Raw genomic sequence first — 20862 nt, forward strand, 5'->3', positions numbered from 1 at the left:
GGACTTTATACTCTGTGTCAGGAAGACATCTGTGCTGCAAAGGAGCTGCCTGGAGTACAGAATAGCCTTTGTTCACGTTCTAGTGTGACTCTCATCCCTCCCTCAAAACCAGAACCGAGCCATAGAGCACCCCTAAACTGGTCAGAGAGTGGAGTGGCCTGTACATGAGAATAGACCAGAGAAGACCTGTGGATAAAGGAGGCTGAAGAGTCAGGCACAACATTTAAGATATTTGAGATCTGTTCACGTAATGCTGGAATACTGGAACTAAATGGTATAGTCTTTTAGAAGAGTTGGTTTTAGGGCTCACAGCAGTGATTGCACCACGAGCCTGCAAACCTTATCCTAAGACGTTAGAAATATTTAAAACAGAGGCTTAGATAGTATCATTAAAGAATAATTTTATTGAGGGAGGAGATTACATCGATTAGTATCACATGTGCAAGAAATGTACTAGACTACAATCCCATCAGATGGTGAAGAAGGAAAGAGTGAGCAAGACAGGTGAGGAGTGTGGAGCTGTGGCAGCTCTGGGAGTGAGTCAGGGAGGGAGCAGGAGGGAGAGATGTCTCTTGAGGCCTCTTGGCCCTGACAGGCCTCCATAGAATGACCGAGTACTTCAAACCTGCTCTGGTCAAACAGCTTCCTAACTAGGTTTTACCAGAAAATGCTTCCTATTTCTCAGTGAGTGGAAGAGTGATCCCTAGAGGGAAAATGGACAGAGTGCAAGCCCTATAAAGGGTTGAAGGAAAGGGCGTGAATTGCAGGGCGTTGTTCTAAGCGGCAGGTAGTAATTTTTTTTTTTTTTCAGAGATCATTCAATCCTATATATGTCTAGAGATGATATACCCTTATATCCATTGACTGTTCCATACATTCCTGTGTCTCCCCATTATGTGTGCGGCTGGGGTGCAGGGGGTCCCAGAAGTAGCCAGGATTTCTCTCTGATCCTGAGGCTTTTTCCTCCTTGTTCATCCAAGTAGCCATTGTTATGTCCAGCAGAGGGCACACTCCTTTCTGGATGTAGGCTAGCTCCTGCCCACCTTTTGTTGGTGACTTTTGTTAACTCTGTGATGGTGTATGAATATTACTTTTTGATTTTGATATCTGTGTTAGTTTTAGCGTTGCCAAGCAATTAATAGTGGCTGATAACAAATAGTACCCGCCATCTGCCCCAAGCCCTGGGTATTGGTTAAGGAATCAGGAACGCCTGAACTTTACCCCCATCTCTGACAATGGCACTTTGTTGTATCTGGCTTTTTCCTCAATACTTTGTGCCAAATAACAGGGCCCTGATCACTCACTACTGTCACTCTGCTATCACCACCAAAGACTGTGGGCTGTAGCTTAGGCTGGAGTTTTCGTAGGACAACAAACGCCTTTTCTCTGTGCAGACTCCTTGGAACACACACTGTACCGAAGCTCAGTGAGACGGGAGCCCCGCTTTGTCTGCCAAGCCACTGTCCTGAGGCTCCCTCACTCCATATTCCTGGGAGTCATCCAAGTCCACTATGTTCTGGGTTCGGCATAGCCTATGACTCGCCTTTCCAAAATTTCCATAATTTCCTAGTTGTGTCTAGATTGCACTCTTTGTTCCTCATAAAGAATATCCTTCCAACTGGAGAGGGCAGGAATAGCCCTTCTTTCAAGTCCTTTAGTCCCTGAGGTAGTGTTGGCCCAGCTGGGCTCCCGTGTGCGCCTGGCAGGGCCACCTACACCTGGGGAGCTCAGGTTGCGCCTGTTTTATCACTGCTCTCCTTCTTATTTTACTTCCATATAAAAAAAGTCGGTGTTTATACCCTAGAGTCCAACAGTTCTGCCTTATACCAGTTGTCCAGTGACCCCAGAATTACCTTGCAAACTTGTTTTCAGACAGGTCCCTCCTCCTCGCCCCTCCACCCTTTTCTTAGGCATGTATGTTTCTCCTTTGCTTGAATTTTGTATCGGCTGCTCCTCTCAGTTTTATTACGTCTCCCATGACATCTTAGTTTGCTTCACCTTTTTTCTCTTTTTAAAATAAATTTTGTTTTTTCATAGCATGATTTTTTTTTTCAGTTTTTTAACCCAAGTTAATTAGAAAATAATTATAAACTAAGGGAAGAAGACAAGTAAAATAATCAGTCTCATCACCCCTGAAACGTCATTGTTAATACGCTAGATTGGATCCTTGCTACTAACCGTGGTCCGTGGGACCAGCCGCGTGAGCAGCCCCTCGGAGCTTGTTGGAAATGCAGAGTTGCAGGCCTCTCCGAGGGAATTCCAGACCCCCTGAATCAGAATCTGAATTTTAACCAGACCCCTAGATTCCGTTAACATGCAGATTTGTATGTTTTTAAGTTTGAGAAGCACTGGTATTATAGTGACTCTTTCCAGCGGTATGTATGTGTTTATCTAACAGAAACTGGATCTCACAGAATATACTGTTTTGTAACTTCTTTTAAACCTACTAAACTGTGCAGTATTTTCATTCACATAGTTTTATAATGTCCCTTTTTATACTCTGGAATTCTACTCTGTGGATTACCATAATTTACTTAACCATTCCACTCGCATTATCCTTTTAAAGTCTTTTTTTATACTCCCATCCTCTAAGCCACGTTTCTATTTTGTGGTTATTGTCATTTTGTGATTATAGAACTCACATAATTTTCCTACATTACCTTTGTCTGGCCGCAGATGTTTTTATCCATCTCTGTTTCATGTTCACAACCTGCCCTTTTGTAGCTCATCCTTTCCACACAAAGGGTCTGCATCTCTTCAGCAGAGACTCCTTCCCCATGAGCCTCCCAGCATGGCCAGCGAGGAAGTAGAGCCTCTTTTCCTCATGTATGCTCCTCTGCCAGTGAAACCAGAACCTTCACCTTAAAGATCTTTCAGCATTGTCTTCCCATCCCAACTAGCAGTCCAGTGGCAGGTGTATAAAGTACCTGTGTTCACCGTATTGTTACATTGGGCTTAAAAAATTCACACCAGTGGAAATGCTGTGTGTTGGCAGGAGTTACTCCTCACAAACATCTAGGAAGACAGCACTAAACTCTGAGGAGGAAAAAGAGATCATTCATTATCCAGAAGTCAACTAGAAGTCTCATTGAGCTCAAAGCAAACGTCTCACTCAGTCTTGACTGTCCTCAGTTCATTCAAGTCAGAGCTGGAAGGAAGCAGGGCTTGGGGAGAGGGGAATTCACTCCGTATCTGCTCTTAGGTATGGTCACATACAGCCTGTACACGTGAGAAAGGCACATTTTAAAAGGAACAGAGGGGCAAGAAAAAAAGAGTGCTGTGAGCAGAGATTCCAAAGGAAAGATGATGCAAGAAGAATGGAAAGATTTAAAAGGCAAAATTTTAACCATACATCACAAATGAGCTCAGTGAAGGGGAAAAATGGATAGAAGTGAATAAATTTTAAAACAAAACTTATGTGGTCACTTAGAAAGGTCTGTAATGAGTTCAGGAGTTTAAAAGGAAGGCACATTGGTTGGTATAATTCTGATACCAATTCCAACATGTGTTCTTTCCATACTGCCAAGCAGTTAACTCAGTTCTGACACTATCTACCTGGAGATGGCGTTAGATCCCACAGGTTAAGGGCTCAGTGCACAAGACTGACCCCTCCTTCTAACAGACACACACACTTCAGCACCTTAGATACTAATTGCAAGTCCAAGGTGTCACCTGTGCTTCTGACCAACTGGCTATCCCTTCCTTGGAGTCAATTAATGTGCTAGATCAGCTCCCAGAACTCAGAGAAACACTTTGCTTACTAGATTACGAAGTTTATTGCAAAAGAATATAACTCAGGAATAGCCAGATGCAAGAGATGCATGGGGCAAGGTGTGGGGAAAGGGCACGGAGCTTTTACTCTCCCCTCATCCCCACGTGTCAGCCAACCTGGAAACTCGCTGAACCCTGTCCTTTTGGATTTTTTTGGCGACCTCATTACATAGGCACAATTGATTAAATCATTGGACTGGCAATTGATTCAACCTCCAGCCCTTCTTCCATTCCTGGAGGTCAGGAGATGGGACTGAAAGTTCCAACCCTCTAATTGTAATATTGGTTCCCCTGGCAACCAGCCCCCACCCTTGGGTGCTTTCCAAAAGTCACCTCATTAATATAACAAAAGACACCTTTATGCTGTCATCACTTAGGAAATCTAAGGGTTTTAGGAGCTCTGTGCCTGGCACTGGGACAGAGACCAAATACATATACAGAAGGTGCCAAAAACTGTGTACACATTTTAAGAAAGGAAAAAACTGTATTACAATTATGTTGATGGTAAACATTTTGAGCACCTCTTGTAATTGCAGAAGTCAAATGTGACTTGTATTCATCTTTTGTTATCGGTATATATTGAGTATTACAATTTTAATACAGTTTTTTCCTTTCTTAAAATGTGTATATATATATTTTTGGCACCCTCTGTATTTCTTATTATAAATCACAATATCACAGTTGGCTACAGCTTTTCTGGAGTAAATAAGCCTAGCTAGCTTAAACAACAAAGATAGTTTATTGGAAAGATCCTGGGGTGTCATGGAATTTCAGCCTCAGGAGTGGCAAGAATCAGGGAATTATAGGGAACCACAGCAGCTGGAGGTTGGAGGCCCCCTTGTCAGGGCGTATGTTCACATGACTCCATCTTCGTCTCTCATCTCTGCTCTTTGCTGTGTGTGTCTGTGCACAGACTTTCTCTCCTTCCCAGACAACATGATGGAAATAGGCTTGCCAGGCAGCTTTGAGTGTGTGTTCCTGGTTCAGCCATTTTGGAAGAGAAAGTTCTCTCTTTCCCAAATTGAAATTCCTGGGAAGGAACTACTTGATCCAGTTTGGATCATGTGTTTGCTCCCAAACCAGTGTGCTGTGGCCAGGGGATGGTGTTACACGTACAAGCATGACCACCCCCCGTGTAACTTGCACTGGAGGGGTGAATAGTTGCCAAAAGGGGGTTGGCTAAGCAGACAGTGCAGTAGATTCTATCCAAGTAAGCACATAAGGAAGCGCAAAGTAGTTTATAGGAGCGGCTAAGGTGCAGAATGGGCTGGCTTACTGAAAAATGCCAACTGTGATGACAGCAACACCAACCTAGGATCAAACCACAAGAATAAAGAAAAGATAGAACCATTGCTGGGGAAATACTGAAATGTCAACAAATGTCAAAGAGCACGCAAGTAAAACTAGGAATTCCGAGTTCATTCTGGAGAATCTCTTCAATGTAGAAAGGATAAGACAGACAAACCTAAGGCGACACTCACTGCCTTCTCTCTCACTTTAATAAATAAACTTGCAGAGCACCTGTGGAGCTGATCAACATCACGGTTGGTGTTGCATCGAATCCCATGCGCTTGTACTATATCATCGTGTGGCTTCATAATAAATCTGAAGTCAGTACCTAAGTTCAAAAGATCAGTTGTAGTTGATGAACTGACTTTACAGCAGGTGTGAGTAAAAAAGGTTTGTGGGTTATATTGTCCATAAGCTTATTATGTGCAAGTTTCCAGTGATATGGCTGCCAAAGAACATCAAACATACTCTTTTAAAAATTACATATGTGTATAAAACAAATTACGTATGTGTATGTACACACATAATTTCTAGATTTAGAGGAGTTGTGTGTGTGTGTGAGAGAGAGAGAGAGAGAGAGAGAGAGAGAGAGAGAGAACATGAATCAAATGTGGGAAATACAGAAAAGCACAAAGAAGAAAGTAGAAGCTAGCCATGAGGACCCGCGGCAACACTAAGTTCTGTGAGCATTTTGGTGAATTCACTCCCAGGTGCTTTCTCAATGCTCGTGTGTGCAGAGGTCGTCTGGCTTTCAGTCCAGTGTTCTTTTCTCTCCTGTGTAGTCTAAGCCAAATGCTACTCGCATTGTGGTCTGCAGGCTGCCAGCATCACTGTCCTCCTGAAACTTGCTAGAGACACAGCTTCTCTCGGGGCCCTGCCCAGACCTCCTCAATCAGACCTCTCGGGGTGGGGACCAGGCATCTGTGTTTACACAAGGCTCTGGGCAAGTCAGATGCACAGGAAAGTTTGAGGAGCACTAGGCTTATACCAGTGTTCCTCAAGTGTGGTCCGTGAACTGTTACTGGACTGTGACACGATCATTCAAAACTTGAAAGTGAACCCTTAGAAACATTATATTCGTTTGACATGGCTGTGACATCCAGGCATGGGGTCCTTTTCAAAAATAGTTTTATTGTAAGTTTACAAAATCAGTCCATAGTAGACGCCTTAAAAAAAAAACCTCATGATAGTTGGTGCCTGTGGGGAAAGATGAGAGGAGCGAATGAGACTTTATTGTCTTAATTTAAAAAGAATGGCCACAAGGAAAGAAAAACGTGTCCTTGACCACAGATGGTATGAAAAGTACTGGTCTATACTGTCTGTGTCTCTTTAGAGACAAAACTGCTCTTTTCCAAAGGAATCTGCTACCACTGTAGCCACTTGCAAGCGTCACTTTTAAACTGAGAGCTCACTTTTGTTGGAAGTGAGATAAACTGAATTTGGTGTGGAGGGATAAGCAGGAGCTAGACTTTGGTCTCTAGGAACAAAGGGGGCCACCTTAGCTCCTTCCTTCCTTCCTTCCTTCCTTCCTTCCTTCCTTCCTTCCTTCCTTCCTTTCTGAAATATAGAAAAATACATTTCAGTGTAGGTTTTTATAAAGCAGGGAAATGGCACAATCAGATTTGTGTGTTTTTTAATGAGTAGGCAAGACTGGGGGCAGGAAGATGAGTTAGGAAGCAATTGGCAGTTGTCTGAAGAGGTGACAGTTTAGGGTGGTGATGGTGGAGATGAGGAAAAGTCAACAAATTCAAGAGTTGTCTTCTGTCTTTGTTCAAAGTGAAGGTTGAATACTTATGTCAGGAGGTGAGGGAGAGAATTACCTCATTCCATGGTTTGGCTTTGTTTCTTGTGTATCTTAATATGGTTTTCGAGATAATCAGGCTTTTGTGCTCTTTATTTAAATAAAGGAGAGGTGAACGGTTGCTTGTTTTTACTTTTATCTCAGTCTGCTCACCATCAGCTCTGTGCATTATCCTTTGACTTTACCTGAATCCCTAGGAAGCATGGTTCCATCTTAATTTATCATAGAAAATATGCTTATTGACCCTTTGTTTCATCCTGGACCTCATAACCCAAGAAGACAATTTTGTTATATTTCCGCAACAACAAAAAATTAATCTGAATATTTAATAGGCTTTATTGAAAATGATTTACCCAGAAATACACAGGTATAAAACTAATCAATTAAAATTATAATATTGTTTATTATATGTGGTATGTACCTGCTTATGTGATCGCTAATTTGGGGGTAATTAACTTCAATTTGTGTGTATCCAGGAGACTACTCAGTGCCTAGCATGGTTTATGCAGTGATGCCCTCAGCCTATTGTTAACTGACCAGTAATAGTTCTTATAAAACTGGGGAGTCTAAGCCAGGGTCACCTCCTTTGTATTTTATCAAGAACCTAAGACCAAATCAAGAATTTTTATATTTACTCTCACCATCAATTCAAATATTTAAAACACAGTTAACACCCAAAGGTGGGAGGTAGCCAAGACAAGATTCTCTATTTTCTCCATTAGTTTTTAAAAACCAACTTTACTGGAGGCATAATTTACACATAATAAAATGCACATATTAAGTGAGAAAAAAATACGAAAGAGTCTTAGAAGATAGAATACTGATTGAAAACCAACAAATTTTGTTTTAGAAAAATTCATACATCTTTATTTTTTTCTTTTTACCATGGATTGGTGAAAATGTCATCAGGGCTGGTCTGCAAGTACATGTTGAGAACCACCGTTCTAGAAGTATCTGGGAAAGAAGAACTTTTCTCAAAACAGTGTGGGGAAAGAAAAATAATATTCCTCCTACCCTTCTACTTTCTTGGCTGATACCCTCCCCCTGTGCCCTCCCCCCACCCACACACATACCTCTATATAATATACATTAACGAGGAAAAAATTACATATGTACACATGGGAGTCCCACAAAGATGAGACTCAAAAGGCAACCAGATGACTGAGTCTAATACACCTTCTTGAGTTAAGAAAGGGCTAGGGGTCTGGGGCTTTGGGGGGGGGGCAGGTAATTCATGGGAGGGTGACAAGAGGAAATATTTGGTAAACAGTAGCTTCCCTGCCATGTAGTAGGTAAGTCTGTCAGGTGAAAAAGTTATCTCTGGTAATAGCTTTATTCCTGGTATAGGCCACCTTTCTAACGTAAATCTTCTTTACAAAAGGGTAACTAGCACTCAGTTTTCAAATCGCCTGCTGTAGCTGCAGTTTCTTGAAAATAATAAATATGCCTAAGAGGCATATTTTGGGGTGGCAAATTCTGCTACCCTCTGACAGAAAATACTGAGCTAACCCTGACTGAGGGGCTTTTGCTGGGAGCCCAGGAAGTGAAAGGTGAGGTCACCAGCTGTGACATGGAGGTAGCTGTGGGGTGGGGAGGTGAACCATTTTTTTTGTATTCATTTATTCATTCATTACCTCTTACCAATCTCCTTTTTTTTTTTAAACATGTTTAGCCTATCAGCTTATCACCGTGGTGATTGCCGCAGCAGGCGGTGGGCTTCTGCTCATCCTAGGCATTGCCCTGATTGTCACATGTTGCCGGTGAGTGATGGAGTTCACATTCTAATTCACTTGCTTTGCGTGTGCTATGTAAGGGCCAATTTTCACTCTTAAAGAATCTTTGGGGTGGTTTACAATATTAAATCATAACATATGGCCGAACCATTAAATAAAGGAGAAAGGGAAATTCATGATAGGTAGTGCCATTGGAGGAGAGGAAAAGAGAGCAAATGGGACTTTATTTTCTTTACTAAAAAGGAATATCCAAAAGCACAAGCAACAAAAGACGTAGATTGGACTGTATCAAAATGAAAAACTGCTATGTAGGGAAGGAAATTTTTTTCCTTTACCCTTCTAGGTTATTTGGCTGGTCTGATAATCAAATTGACAGAAGACAGATTAAAGAGAGAAAAACAAATTTAATTACGTATGGGGAGGGTATAAAAATATGAAACCCACAGGCAATCAGGCATTTGAGGATTAATGCCCTCCTGAGCTAAGGAGAAGGGGGTAGGAGTCTAGGACTTCAAAGGGCAGGAAGACAACTCACAGGAAGATGAGAACAGCAAACATTTTGGCAAACAAATGTTTGCCATGCCTTGCAGAGGCAATGGGACACAGAGGAATGTGATCCCCAGGCCCTGCTGAGCTCCCCCACAGCTCACCACACCTCCGTCATACTCTTTGTACTTATCTGGTGATAGCTCTCTTCCTGGACCAGGCCCTCATCTAAATTCTTTTAGGCAGTTAAGGGGGAGGTAGAAAAAGCTCTTCCTGAGTCTTTTGGCCTGATTGCCTTCAGCTCAAAATAGCCCACATGCTAAAGTGGTACATTCTGGGGAGACTTGTTCTGAACCCTTTCAGCTTCAAAAATCACTCTCAAGAAAGTGAAAAGACAACCCACAGAATGGGAGAAAGTATTTGCAAATCATATGTCTAATAAGGGACTTGTGTCTAGAGTATATAACGACTTCTTACAACTCAATAATAAAAAGGCAACCCAATTTAAAAATGGGCAAAGGCCTTGAATAGACGTTTCTCCAAAGAAGACGCACACGTGGCCAATAACCACATGAAAGAATGCTCAATATCATTAGCCATCAGGGAAATGCAGTCAAAGCCGCCATGATTTACCACAAGGATGGCTATTTAAGAAAACAAATGGGAAATTACAAGTGTTGGTGTGAGGATGTGGGAAAAATTAGAACACTCATCCAGTGCTGTGGAAATGTAAAACGAGACGAGCACTTTAAAGCTGTCTGGCAGTTCCTCGGGGAGTTCAACACAGAGTGGCAATTTGACCTAGCACTTAGCACTTCCACTTTTAGATATACACCGGGGGTGGCAAAAAAATGTACACAAGTCGACACTTTGGTCACTGTTGCTCAAGCAGTAATTCACTATAACCTGAAGTGTCTGGACGCTGATGGTTACCACTTTGAGCACCTCTTGTAATTGCAGAAGTCAAATGTGACTTGTATTCATCTTTTGTTATTGATATATATTGAGTATTACAATTTTAATACAGTTTTCCTTTCTTAAAATGTGTATACCTTTTTTTTGGCACCCTGTGTGTGCATGTGTGTGTGTGTGTGTGTGTGTGTGTGTGTGTGTGTGTTTGTACCGTGTTTCCCCGAAAATAAGACCTAGCTGGACAATCAGCTATAATGCATCTTTTGGAGCAAAAATTAATGTAAAACCTGGTCTTATTTTACTATAATGAGACCGGGTCTTATATGATATATGATATGATACGAGATATGATATGATATGATATGATATGATATGATATGATATGATATGATATAAGACCTGGTCTTATATAATATAATATATAAGACTGGGTAGCCTGGTACAAGGCTGGTAATTTTGCTCCAAAAGACGCATTAGAGCTGATTGTCCGGCTAAGTCTTATTTTAGGGGAAACAGTGTGTGTGTGTGTGTGTGTGTGTGTATACATATATATACACGTATATATACATATCAAGAAAAATGAAAACTTATGTCCACACAGAAACATGTACGTGAATGTTCATAGTAACATTTTTCATAATAGCCAAGAGGTGAAAATAATCCTGATATCCATCAACTGATGAATAAACAAAATATGATATATCCATACAATGGATTATTATTCAGCCATAAAAAGGAATGAAATACTAATACTTGCTATAATGTGCATGAGCCTTGAAAATATTATGCTACGTGAAAAAAGCCAGTCACAAAAGACCCCCTGTTATATGATTCCATTTATTTGAAATGTCCCAAATAGGCAAATCTAATAGAGACAGAAAGTACCTGAGTGGTTGCCCAGGGCTGGGTGGGCAGGGAGAGAATTGGGAAGTGATGGCTAAGGAGTACAGGCTTTCTTTTTGGGGTGACGAAACTGTTCTAAAATTGAGGGTGATGATAGCTGCACTTAAAACCATTGATAATACTAAAAGCCATTTAAGTATACTAAATATGTAAAAACCGTTGATTGGACACTTTAAATGGGCCAATTAAGAAACTAACAAACAAAGAGGAAAGGGTTACCTGAAACATTCGAGCAGTTAGAAGCTGTAGCTGGCGCAGGGATGAGCAGAAACTCAGCGGTAGGCTTGGCTCTGGCTCCCTGGCAGCCAGTGGGATTGGGTTTCTACTGGAAAAGGAAGGCAAAGGACAGAGTTGGTCTCCCTTCTTGGATTATCTATTCAGATAAGGGAACATTATGACCTTTGATTTAGATGGTAATAAATGGCAGGAATTATCTTGACATAACAGATGGAGGAAACGTACCAAAATAGCAAGTTACCTTTTGACCATTGACATGAAGGACAGTTTGTGATATCCGCTATCTCCAGTAAGGCTGCCGAGAGGACACCCATTCAGGAATGCAGGCCTCCTGGTACAGCCTTTGCATGTCATTTACAAAGTTCCCACCACATGATCAAAGGTAAAGTACGGGAGTGGAAATAGAAGTCTGGGAAATAAAAGATCAGGAGCTGCAGAGATAAAACCTAAGTGCTCAAGGAGACATAAGCCTTATATTTGCTAAGTGTCCTATATCAGGTAGTGAGGTAGTGTAGCCATTTGGGGAAGAAGACTGCGACCATTGGTCACTGGGAAGGGAAGGCAGTTGTAAATGAATGAGTCATTGTTTGAGCTTGGATGTCCCACCCTCCAGGGACAACACAATGGTAGGTCTGTTCTGAACTTGGGGAAAGGGACAATGCCTAAGCCACATACTAGACATTTGGTTTTATGACCCTGAGTTATGTCATGCTTTCCCCAGAAAGTTTACATATAGGAAAATGAGGTAGAAGGAAGAAACTTCAGATTGATCTTAACTAGGGCAAATGTAACTAAAAATGTCTGATACTAGGCCCATTAGACAGGCAAATAACACATATACTAACAATTTCTAGTCAATGAACTCTCACAAGTAGAGGACTTGTCCCAGGGTTTCTCTGACCCACTTAAATGAGACTATGTATAGGTTGTAAATAGGTAGGCTTTTTTGCAAACAAAATATCCTATTTGTATGGTTTCTGAATTAGCTTCATGTAGTAAAACTGCACTATCCGTGGAGTTGGGAGGCCTGAATTCTAGTCCCAGCTTTTCTACCATGTTTCCCCAAAAATAAGACCTAGCCGGACAATCAGCTCTAATGCATCTTTTGGATCAAAAATTAATATAAGACCCAGTCTTATTTTACCATAATATAAAACCGGGTATGTAATGTAATATAATATAATATATATAATATAATACAATAATATAAAATACTGGGTCTTATATTAATTTTTGCTCCAAAAGACGCATTAGAGCTGATTGTCCGGCTAGGTCTTATTTTCGGGGAAACACGGCAATAGCAAAATGTGGCCCCAGGAACAAGTTGCATCTCTTCACAAAGGCAGAGGGGCCCCATTTGCAGAGCTCCTGTTTTAGTCAATCTATGTGAGATCTAGGAGCACACATGTAAATTATGATGCTCAAGCTGGTGTGGAACCACTGGACTAAAGGCCTGAAGGCCCTAAGGCCTTTCCTTTATGCCCCCAAGAAGCAGTGATCTCTGTCCCCCCAGAAGAGCCTAAGCCAACTCCATTGCTGCTGTCTTTACGAGGTCTGGTAACCTGGCCTCTTGGACTGGAAGATTTTTTTTCATCTTTTCTTGTACTTGATTGCATTTTTACTTGTTTTGGGCAAATACTAAAAATAACAACAACAATAATAACATCCCTCGGTGATGAAAGAAATATAATTGTAGCTTTAGGTCTAATTCATCTTGTAAAAGATTAGATGGTGCTTTCACAGATATCATTTCTTTACAGAATTTATTCATTTACATTTTCAAATATTTTTTACCCCACAGAAAGAATAAAAATGACATAAGCAAACTCATCTTCAAAAGTGGGGATTTTCAAATGTCCCCGTATGCTGAGTATCCCAAGAACCCTCGCTCACAAGAATGGGGCCGAGAAGCTATTGAGATGCATGAGAATGGAAGTACCAAAAACCTCCTCCAGATGACAGATGTGTATTACTCGGTGTGTATTCACACGTCCAGGGTGACCTCAGATTCCAGTTGCCTCTGAGAATTAAGGGATTCTGTTTTGTGGTAGTAGAAGCACTATAACTAGTTAAGGGTTAAAGAGAACAACGGCCTAAACCTCTTGTTCACATAGTTTAATATTCAATTCACTTATGATCTATTTTCATGGTATTTGTTTTGACATTGAGATATAAAGGCTATTTCCTCAGAGCACATTACTTTTATGGGGTTTTAGCAATAACCCTTTTGTTACTGAACTTCCCTATAAGTTATAGGATTGGAAACTGAAAGCTAGAGAAAGGATTTAGTGGTATTTAGCATTTGGCTCTTTCATTTTTATCTCTTGTCTGTCATACTTTACCTCATGTGGTTGGTTAGATAGTTGAAACTGAGGGATTGGAGAAAGGTATAAAGAGAATAATTCAATGTCATCCTCAACCAGCACTTCTCAGAGGTTTACAAGCTTAGATACTCAGTAGGTCTTTAATCATTTGCTGTGCCCTGCCCCGGACGCATCACTTGGAAAGATGGGAGACTGCCTGGAATCTTTTCTTCTTCTGTCCCACATTAAATAATCCATGTCATATTCCGGTGCACTGCTCAGTTCATTTCACATTATACTATGTCAGTCATAAAGCGAACATATATGGGATATCTGAGCTGAAAAATAGATGTCACCTGACTTCTCACGCCATGTGGGGCTGGTTGAGCTGTAGCAATAAACATGAAACCTCGCCCCAGCAGGGACTTAACAGCCCTAGGTAATCCTGTGACCGAAACCACAGCCCCTCTGTTTGCTATGGGGATTAACCATGAGGGTTTAGACTTTGGATGGGAGGGGCAGGTTTCTTCATGCTAAGAAAGCTATTTTTTTGATGGTCTCTTTGAAAAATTTGAACCTGAATGAAGAACAAGAAGACACAGGGGAAAAATAAATGTAGACACAAACTTAGCTGTAGTCCAGATATTTCCATTGATATTTCTGCCTGCCTAAGAGGTTTGTTTTGCTGTCTGTCCGGAAAGCCCTTTTACTCTAATAACTGCAGCCATAATTAAGCAGGTGTCATTCCCAGGAGTGCCACACATTCATACCGTTTGCTAGGGTCTCCTCAGCCCCAGCGTGGCACGACAACATAGCAACAAACAGGTCTGCAGAGTCATAGGACCCAATTTCGCTGTGTTTCCATGGCGTTAGCTAAAGAGTTGCCTTAAATAGATACAGTCAAGAACTTAAACGAACTCTGTCTTTATTTCACAATAGGTGTTCTATAGAAGCAGAGCCTAAGCTTATGGCATGAAGCTGTCACCTGAGTGAGAGCGCTGTCCCTCACACTGGTCTCAGGTGTCCATTGGGCTTTCCTAGGATTCATGTTTATTAAATGCAGTACCTCATGTTTTATTTCCGCCAGGCAAGCATTTTCCCCTGGGGGTCCTAAGTAAGGGCCTCCTCAAAGTAGCCCTGTCATTCCCAGGGAGCTTCTTCTGCATATCAGCTAGGTAGTCACAACCCACTAGGCTGGAACCTGGTTAGAGAGACCTGAGAATCGCTGTCGGCCTCCTGCTTTGGGGTCCTAACTCCACATCCAATGGGGTCGTACGACGTTTTGAAGGTAGGTCCCCTATTCATGGCTGGGACAGTTGAGTTCAGCTAAATGCCAGAGAGGATTGCTCTGGCATTTAGAGCGCAACAGAGAAAGATACTTTTTTCAAAGGTCAAGCTAATCATCAGATAATAATTCATCTTGATCATAATCAAGATAAACATTAACCCAGGTGTTTTCCTTTGTTGGTCTAAAATCACCCAGCTGCCCTTGATTAATGTTTTTTTTTTAATCCCCTTTTAAAATATGGGCAAAGGTATCCCAGTTTCCATAAAGAAATAGCCTAGGGGGTCCTGACTTCTAGGTCAGACCTCGCTCTGCTATGTATAGCTGCCTCCATTTTAGGTTTATTAAAATGTAGCGTTCTTTTGAAAAAAAAAATAAATAAACTATTATATTTAAACCCACAAATAATAAATTGACTTTTTTTCTTTTCTCTTTGGCTACCAGCCCACAAGTGTAAGGAATCCTGAACTTGAACGAAATGGACTCTACCCGGCCTACACTGGATTGCCAGGATCACGGCATTCTTGCATTTTCCCGGGACAGTATAACCCATCTTTCATCAGTGATGAGAGCAGGAGGAGAGACTACTTTTAAGGGAGAAGACAGAGGGGCTCATTGCTCTGAGCGAGGGCCGGGGACCTCTGTTGCTCAGAGGACTGCACCAGGGGGGCACCGCTGGCTGGCTGCTCCCAGGACTTGGGGAGCCACCCTGGAGTGGCAGGAGAAAGTGGGACAGGCGAGAGGGGCATGACCACCGTGGGCGGGGACAGATGGAACCTGTGGACTTGGCACTGCAGGCTGCTCATTCGTTACTGTGAATGTGAACATAGGCCAGTACCAGGAGCGTCTCTGAGGGACTGCAGCTTGGCCATTGGCTCCAGGGACCACGTCAGCTAGGGCAGATCGTTAGGCACCGTTGCAAGGACCCAGTTTTTCTCTTAGTTTGCACTTTAGTCAATTGGGTAGTGAGAGCTCCCTTTGGATGCTTTTCAAGACTGGTCCAGAAAGACCTCTTTTCCCCAGGCGCTTCCATAGGCCTTAATTTGGTGAATAATTTACAGCAAAATCCTGGTTTTTTAGTTGTTTTCCTGTCAGTACCCATGTGCTAAACAACCTGAGTGGTTTGGAGAAGCTGTAGGTTAACTTAACAATATTTTAATATGTTTCTAGGTCGTCTAGTGCTACAGGTTCCAAGCCAACCTCCCAAAATGAAGAATTGAAATTTGTGAGTCACAGCACAGAACTCCAGTTTGTTTTTTTAGTCAGGGTGACACACTGATTTCAGAGTATGTTTTCCCGTTGCCATTAAATCTCAGATAAGTGTGGGTCAGGGCAAAATGACTGCCATTTGGTATTAGTTAGAGGCATCCAGCTGCCCCGGAGTGAGACCCAGCGAGCAGCAAGGGGCACTGGCAGTGAGGCAGGCGCTGGACGAAGTTACAGCGCTGCAGGGGCTGGGGCACGGCACGATGTCGGGGACTCTGATCTTCGCCTTTGAGGCCGAGGCTGCTACAGATGGAGTAGGAATGGAAAGCCGAGTGCAGGTTGGGTCTGAGCTGGTATTTCACCACTGAAGGGAAAGCAGCTGGTGTAGTCCCTACAGCTGACTGGTTAGAAGAGTGGGCGGAACACGCAAGCTCCATTCCCTGAAACACCAGGGCTTTGGGAAGCCATGTGGATGCCTGAGGAGGACTAGAGCTGGGATGGAGCCACATGTAAGTCTGCTTACCTGCTAGTGCTGCGTCTTTGCTTCAATCCCTGATCTTGTCCATAAACTCGGTGTAAACTTTTCAACCAATTGCTCAAAGCTATTTATTCGCTGAAGACATAACTTATTTTCACTCATCCAATAATTTTGTGTCTTTCTACTACTACATAGTTCCCTCCAGAAACATGATTGTAATTCAAGTCAGCATTGGAGAACTAAAGACTCCTGGCCAGGTAGGGGGTTGAGAGTTTGCCTGTAGGAAGGAAATTCCACGTGTCTTATTTATTATGCCTGTGACGTGGGTCCTGAGAGAGCAGCACATCCAGTGCTCAGGGTCTTTACCTGCTTCTTGTGGAACTGTGATTATTCTCGTCCCCTGCTTTTGAAGTATCCTAGTTTTGAATGAAGTGAAGAGAACACAGAGAATTGTGTTCTCACCCTGTGACTTGCAGCTCAGTGGCACCCACATTTTTGGAAATGGGGTAACCTTTGGGGACAGTTCTGTCCTGGGCATGGTGGTTTCTTCAAGGTTCTCTAATCTCTTCAGAATGTATCGAATGCTTATTCTTATGGAATCCTCCTCCTGACAGTTGTAAATGCAAACTCCTCTATCCCGTGGTTTCCACAAACCCTCACCCTTTGCAGCAGGTACACTAGTCAGGGGTGAGGCCTCTTAGTAGTTAAATTGCACTCATCTCATGAGATAGATACAAAAAGAATTCTGTTTTTGTCAGTGGATGCCAACTGAAAATTTCAGAGCATGTCCTTTTTGAAACCTTGGGCCTTGCATCTTTCTGTTGACCCGTTCAAACAGCCCTTTGTGCCTCATGGCTGCACATCTACCTGGACACTTCCAGGCTCCTGCACTCAGCTCACCTGAGCCAACAGACTTGATCCCTCCTGAGGTGGCCCAGCTTCCTGGCTCTTGATCAGACCCTTGCTCATCCCCAGGACCCAGAGCCACGGTGGGGGCACCATTCCCAGGCTTATGCGTCTCCCCCCTTTAGCGGACATCACAGCTGACAAATCATCTCTGATATCAGTGCGAGAAGCTATAAGTTCCACAAAATGAAGTGGTCTGTCCCAGAAGCATTCTTGAGAAGAATCCCAACGTCCAGAAAAGAATGTCCTGTGAGTTCCAAGGATGCTTTCCTGTGAATGGATTTTGTGCATATGAAGTAGATTAAGAATGTTGTTTTTCTTTTACTGTGAAAAAAAGCAGGCACCCTGCAAGGTTGAGTTCACGTAGTATCTGCAATTTCTAGAGGGCATGTGGGGGTGGGGAAGGTGCATCTCCAGAGTGGGAGGGTCTAAGGCATGAAAACAACATGACTGTACAGCAATGACAACTGCCCACCCTGGGCGAGGAAGGGCGGGGCTGACTTGATTCCTGCTTCGGGTTACTACCTCCAGTGGGGTCCTGCCGGGGCCCAGGGGAAACACCTGCTAGGACAGCCGCAGCCTCTGGACTGAAGGGTCAGGGCTGGATGCACCCCTGGCAAGCAGAAGCTCTCAGCTCGGGCACAGGAGCTCAGTATCAGCCCCCCGCACTTGGAATGTGTGATTCGTGCACACAGAAATGCCAAGGTCCTGTTTCAGGGCCCCGCAGCTGGGAGAAGTGGGAGGAAGGGGAAAATGACTCTTTACTGCCCAGGAGACACTTAAACTTCTGTAGGGATGGAACCCATGGGTCTGGTAGCATACTGGAGTGAGGTGACTCAGCAGGGCGGTGATCCCCTGCTGGCCTCCCAGCATCTGTGGGTTTTGCTTAAGCTCCTAAACAAAAGGTCTTATTTCTCAAGTCTTTTCCTCTGTACCAAGAGCCAGCCAGGGCATTAGAGACAAAATAGGAAGTCTGAATAGTCATAGCTAGCCCCTCCGGTGTTCCCACCATGGCCAGGCTCCCTACATGGCATTTGGCCTCACCACACCCTTTGTGAGGTGGGCACGAGAGTGCCCGTGTCTTGGATATGGGAACCTTCAGAGAGGTAAATACCTTCCCTTGGAGAACCAGGAATCAAACCCTTCTGCCAGGCTTGCTCTTCCCACTGTACCTCCCTGCCTCACCTTCCTGGTGATGCCTCACCATCCAGAGTACTTTAGGTGTCAAAGAGGACGTGAGACAGTGGGCTTAAAGTGTAAGTTAATTTTTATAAAGAATCTTAATATTATTAAGCAGTCACTAAACTAATGAGATGAAGAGCAAAACATGTTGAATCCCCTTTTGAAAAAGTCCTTTCAGGTTTGTTGTTACACGTATTTCTTGGACACCTGTGGTCATCATGAACAAAATAGTGGCTGGCTCGTGCTTTAGCAAGAAGCATATTGGTACGTGGCTTTGGGTGTAGGAGGTATAAGGTGATGACCTGGGTTTTTGACAAACACAGCCAGACTTAGCCGTCCATCTGAGGGCCACTTTGCCTTTTTCCTGTGCTGAGGCCCTGGCTCCCACTGACTGGAATTACAGTTTTTTTAATGTTATCAGAGTTGGGAAAATATCAGTTGAATGTTGTAAATGCTGACAAATCTTCCTCCTTTGACAAAAGTTTATTTTCAGAAGCATTTAAGTCATTTAGAGCCCAAATTGCGAGTGAATAGTGTAATCAAGCTGGCTGATAGTGTTTGGGGTCAAAAAGTAAGATGTGATTATTAAGTTCTTGAAGAGGTAACGAACGGTCCATGTAAGCCTAAAAGGGAGGGCAGCATCTTTGCAATACAGGGCTCGATGGCTGCCCAAGAAAATGTCTTTGAAGGATGATATTTATGCAGATGTGAAAGTCCCAGAGCAGACATGGTAGGGGCATCCTTCACACATGACTTTTGCAGACCTCTACTAAGCCATCTTGCCCACTGCTGAAGTGCCTGGGTGCCCTGTAGCTCTATGAACTTTGCCTGGAAAAGCTAGAATTGTATAGTCCAGTTGCTCCTGGCTTAGTTTAGCCTAACACACTCAAAACCTGGGTTTGACCCATAGTTCTAAAATACTTACACTGATTTCAAAACTAAAGCACTTTGGAGAGAGAGAGAATTTCCATGCTTTGCATCTTGTTTAAGACTACCCTTAATATCAGATTTTTTTTTTCCTATGTGGAAACTTTTGTGGGGTTTAGAAGGGACATTCCATTTCCTTCTTCTTGACAAAGCATCATTCTGGGGTCTTCATGCGCATTTTTGGAAACAGATACACAGTTTGTAGAGTTGGTTTTTGAGTACCATACGTCTTCTTTTTTAATTTCCTCTCTTTTTGCGAATCCCCAGAGAAGGAAACTGGTTAAAATACTAGGAACATTAAAGTATTAAATGTCAGTTCATTTGTTGTGCTAAAGTATCTTTTCAATAACGTTACAATCCATCGTGTTTGGTGGAAACTGCTGACAGAAAAACTCGTGAAACCGAAAGGGACAACTTAGGTCTGAAAAGAGGCAAATCTTAGCTTGATTCTGTCCCCTTGGCATTTTTAAAGAGGACAGATTAGATTCTAGTTTTATCATTGTTTTGTGGACACGTCTAATGCACTTCAGGTGTAATCATTGGGTAGGAAGGATGGGACCACACAGGGAGATGATGGAGCCAGTCTACCTGCGAAACTAACCTGACTCACTTATCTTTCTGTATTACCTTGGCCTGTTTCTTTAAAAAAAAGATCTTTCATCATGGGTGGCTGTTAAGTTTTCTTAAGATTTGTGTTGGTGGATTTATGGTTAAATGAAGCATGCAGTTGGAATATGAACCTTCTGAGTTTTCACGTCCTGGATTTCTCTTTGCAAACCTTTAAACCTTAGCCCCTGATTGATTGTGTTAAATCCATTATGAGAATGTTATTTAAAGTTGTATTATAATTACAACCTCCACTAATTATTCAGTACTGTAGCAGCAAAGTATTATTTGTAAGAATTTGGTTATTTTTATACTTATCCACTATAAGTCTGGCGTTCTAGTCAGTAAAATGATGCAATAAAATAAATATCATTTTCATTGTGTGTTTTTCTTGTAAAAAACAAGCAACCAGACAGTGCAGCAGGTTATTTTTCATGAGGGCATCACTTAAATCATGGCCCTCTTTGCAGTGAACTCTTAATGTGGAAAATGTAGGGACTAACTCATTTCTGTATCCTCAGTGCACAGTGGGGAAATATACTTTTAATGATGGATGGATGGATGGATGGATGGATGGATAGACAGATAGACCTAAATGATAAAAAGCCTAATTTAGGTATAACACCTGCTTTTGTTTACTTTTCTTTCTGTGGCTTGAGAGCATAAGTAACTAATTCAGACACACAGTTTTCGCCTGTATGCCTCCCAATACCACTCCATGCCAACTCTTTACATCTTGGAGGAGAAGGAAAAGTAAGTGTATTTGTGCTTTGTGGCGGAGAGAATGTGTGGAACTTTAAGATGGTGAGCCAATGAATGTGGTTGCCTGACTAGAT

The 20862-nt window shown here is 42.5% G+C and overlaps 1 protein-coding gene and 1 long non-coding RNA gene across 4 annotated transcripts in view; one reads left to right on the forward strand and one right to left on the reverse strand.

Annotated features, from left to right (window-relative positions):
• The window catches only part of HEG1 (heart development protein with EGF like domains 1), an 83631-nt gene extending 63227 nt beyond the window's left edge, over window positions 1–20404 (forward strand). For all 3 annotated transcript variants that reach the window (XM_019738982.2, XM_074330619.1, XM_074330622.1), the window contains 3 exons: window positions 8535–8622; window positions 12935–13109; window positions 15166–20404. In XM_019738982.2, coding sequence (XP_019594541.2) covers window positions 8535–8622; window positions 12935–13109; window positions 15166–15315 — 413 coding nt within the window. In that variant the 3' untranslated portion in view covers window positions 15316–20404. The remainder of the gene's footprint in view (window positions 1–8534; window positions 8623–12934; window positions 13110–15165) is intronic.
• Window positions 2800–11597, reverse strand: LOC141571140 (uncharacterized). Its single transcript, XR_012495823.1, has 3 exons — window positions 11375–11597; window positions 11116–11221; window positions 2800–7816 (listed from the first exon to the last, which is right to left on the reverse strand). It is a non-coding gene; the product is annotated as an uncharacterized LOC141571140 (long non-coding RNA).
• Window positions 20405–20862: the final 458 nt, after the last annotated feature.

This window comes from Rhinolophus sinicus, linkage group LG01 (genome assembly GCF_036562045.2).
Source record: "Rhinolophus sinicus isolate RSC01 linkage group LG01, ASM3656204v1, whole genome shotgun sequence".
NCBI classification, from domain to species: domain Eukaryota; kingdom Metazoa; phylum Chordata; class Mammalia; order Chiroptera; family Rhinolophidae; genus Rhinolophus; species Rhinolophus sinicus.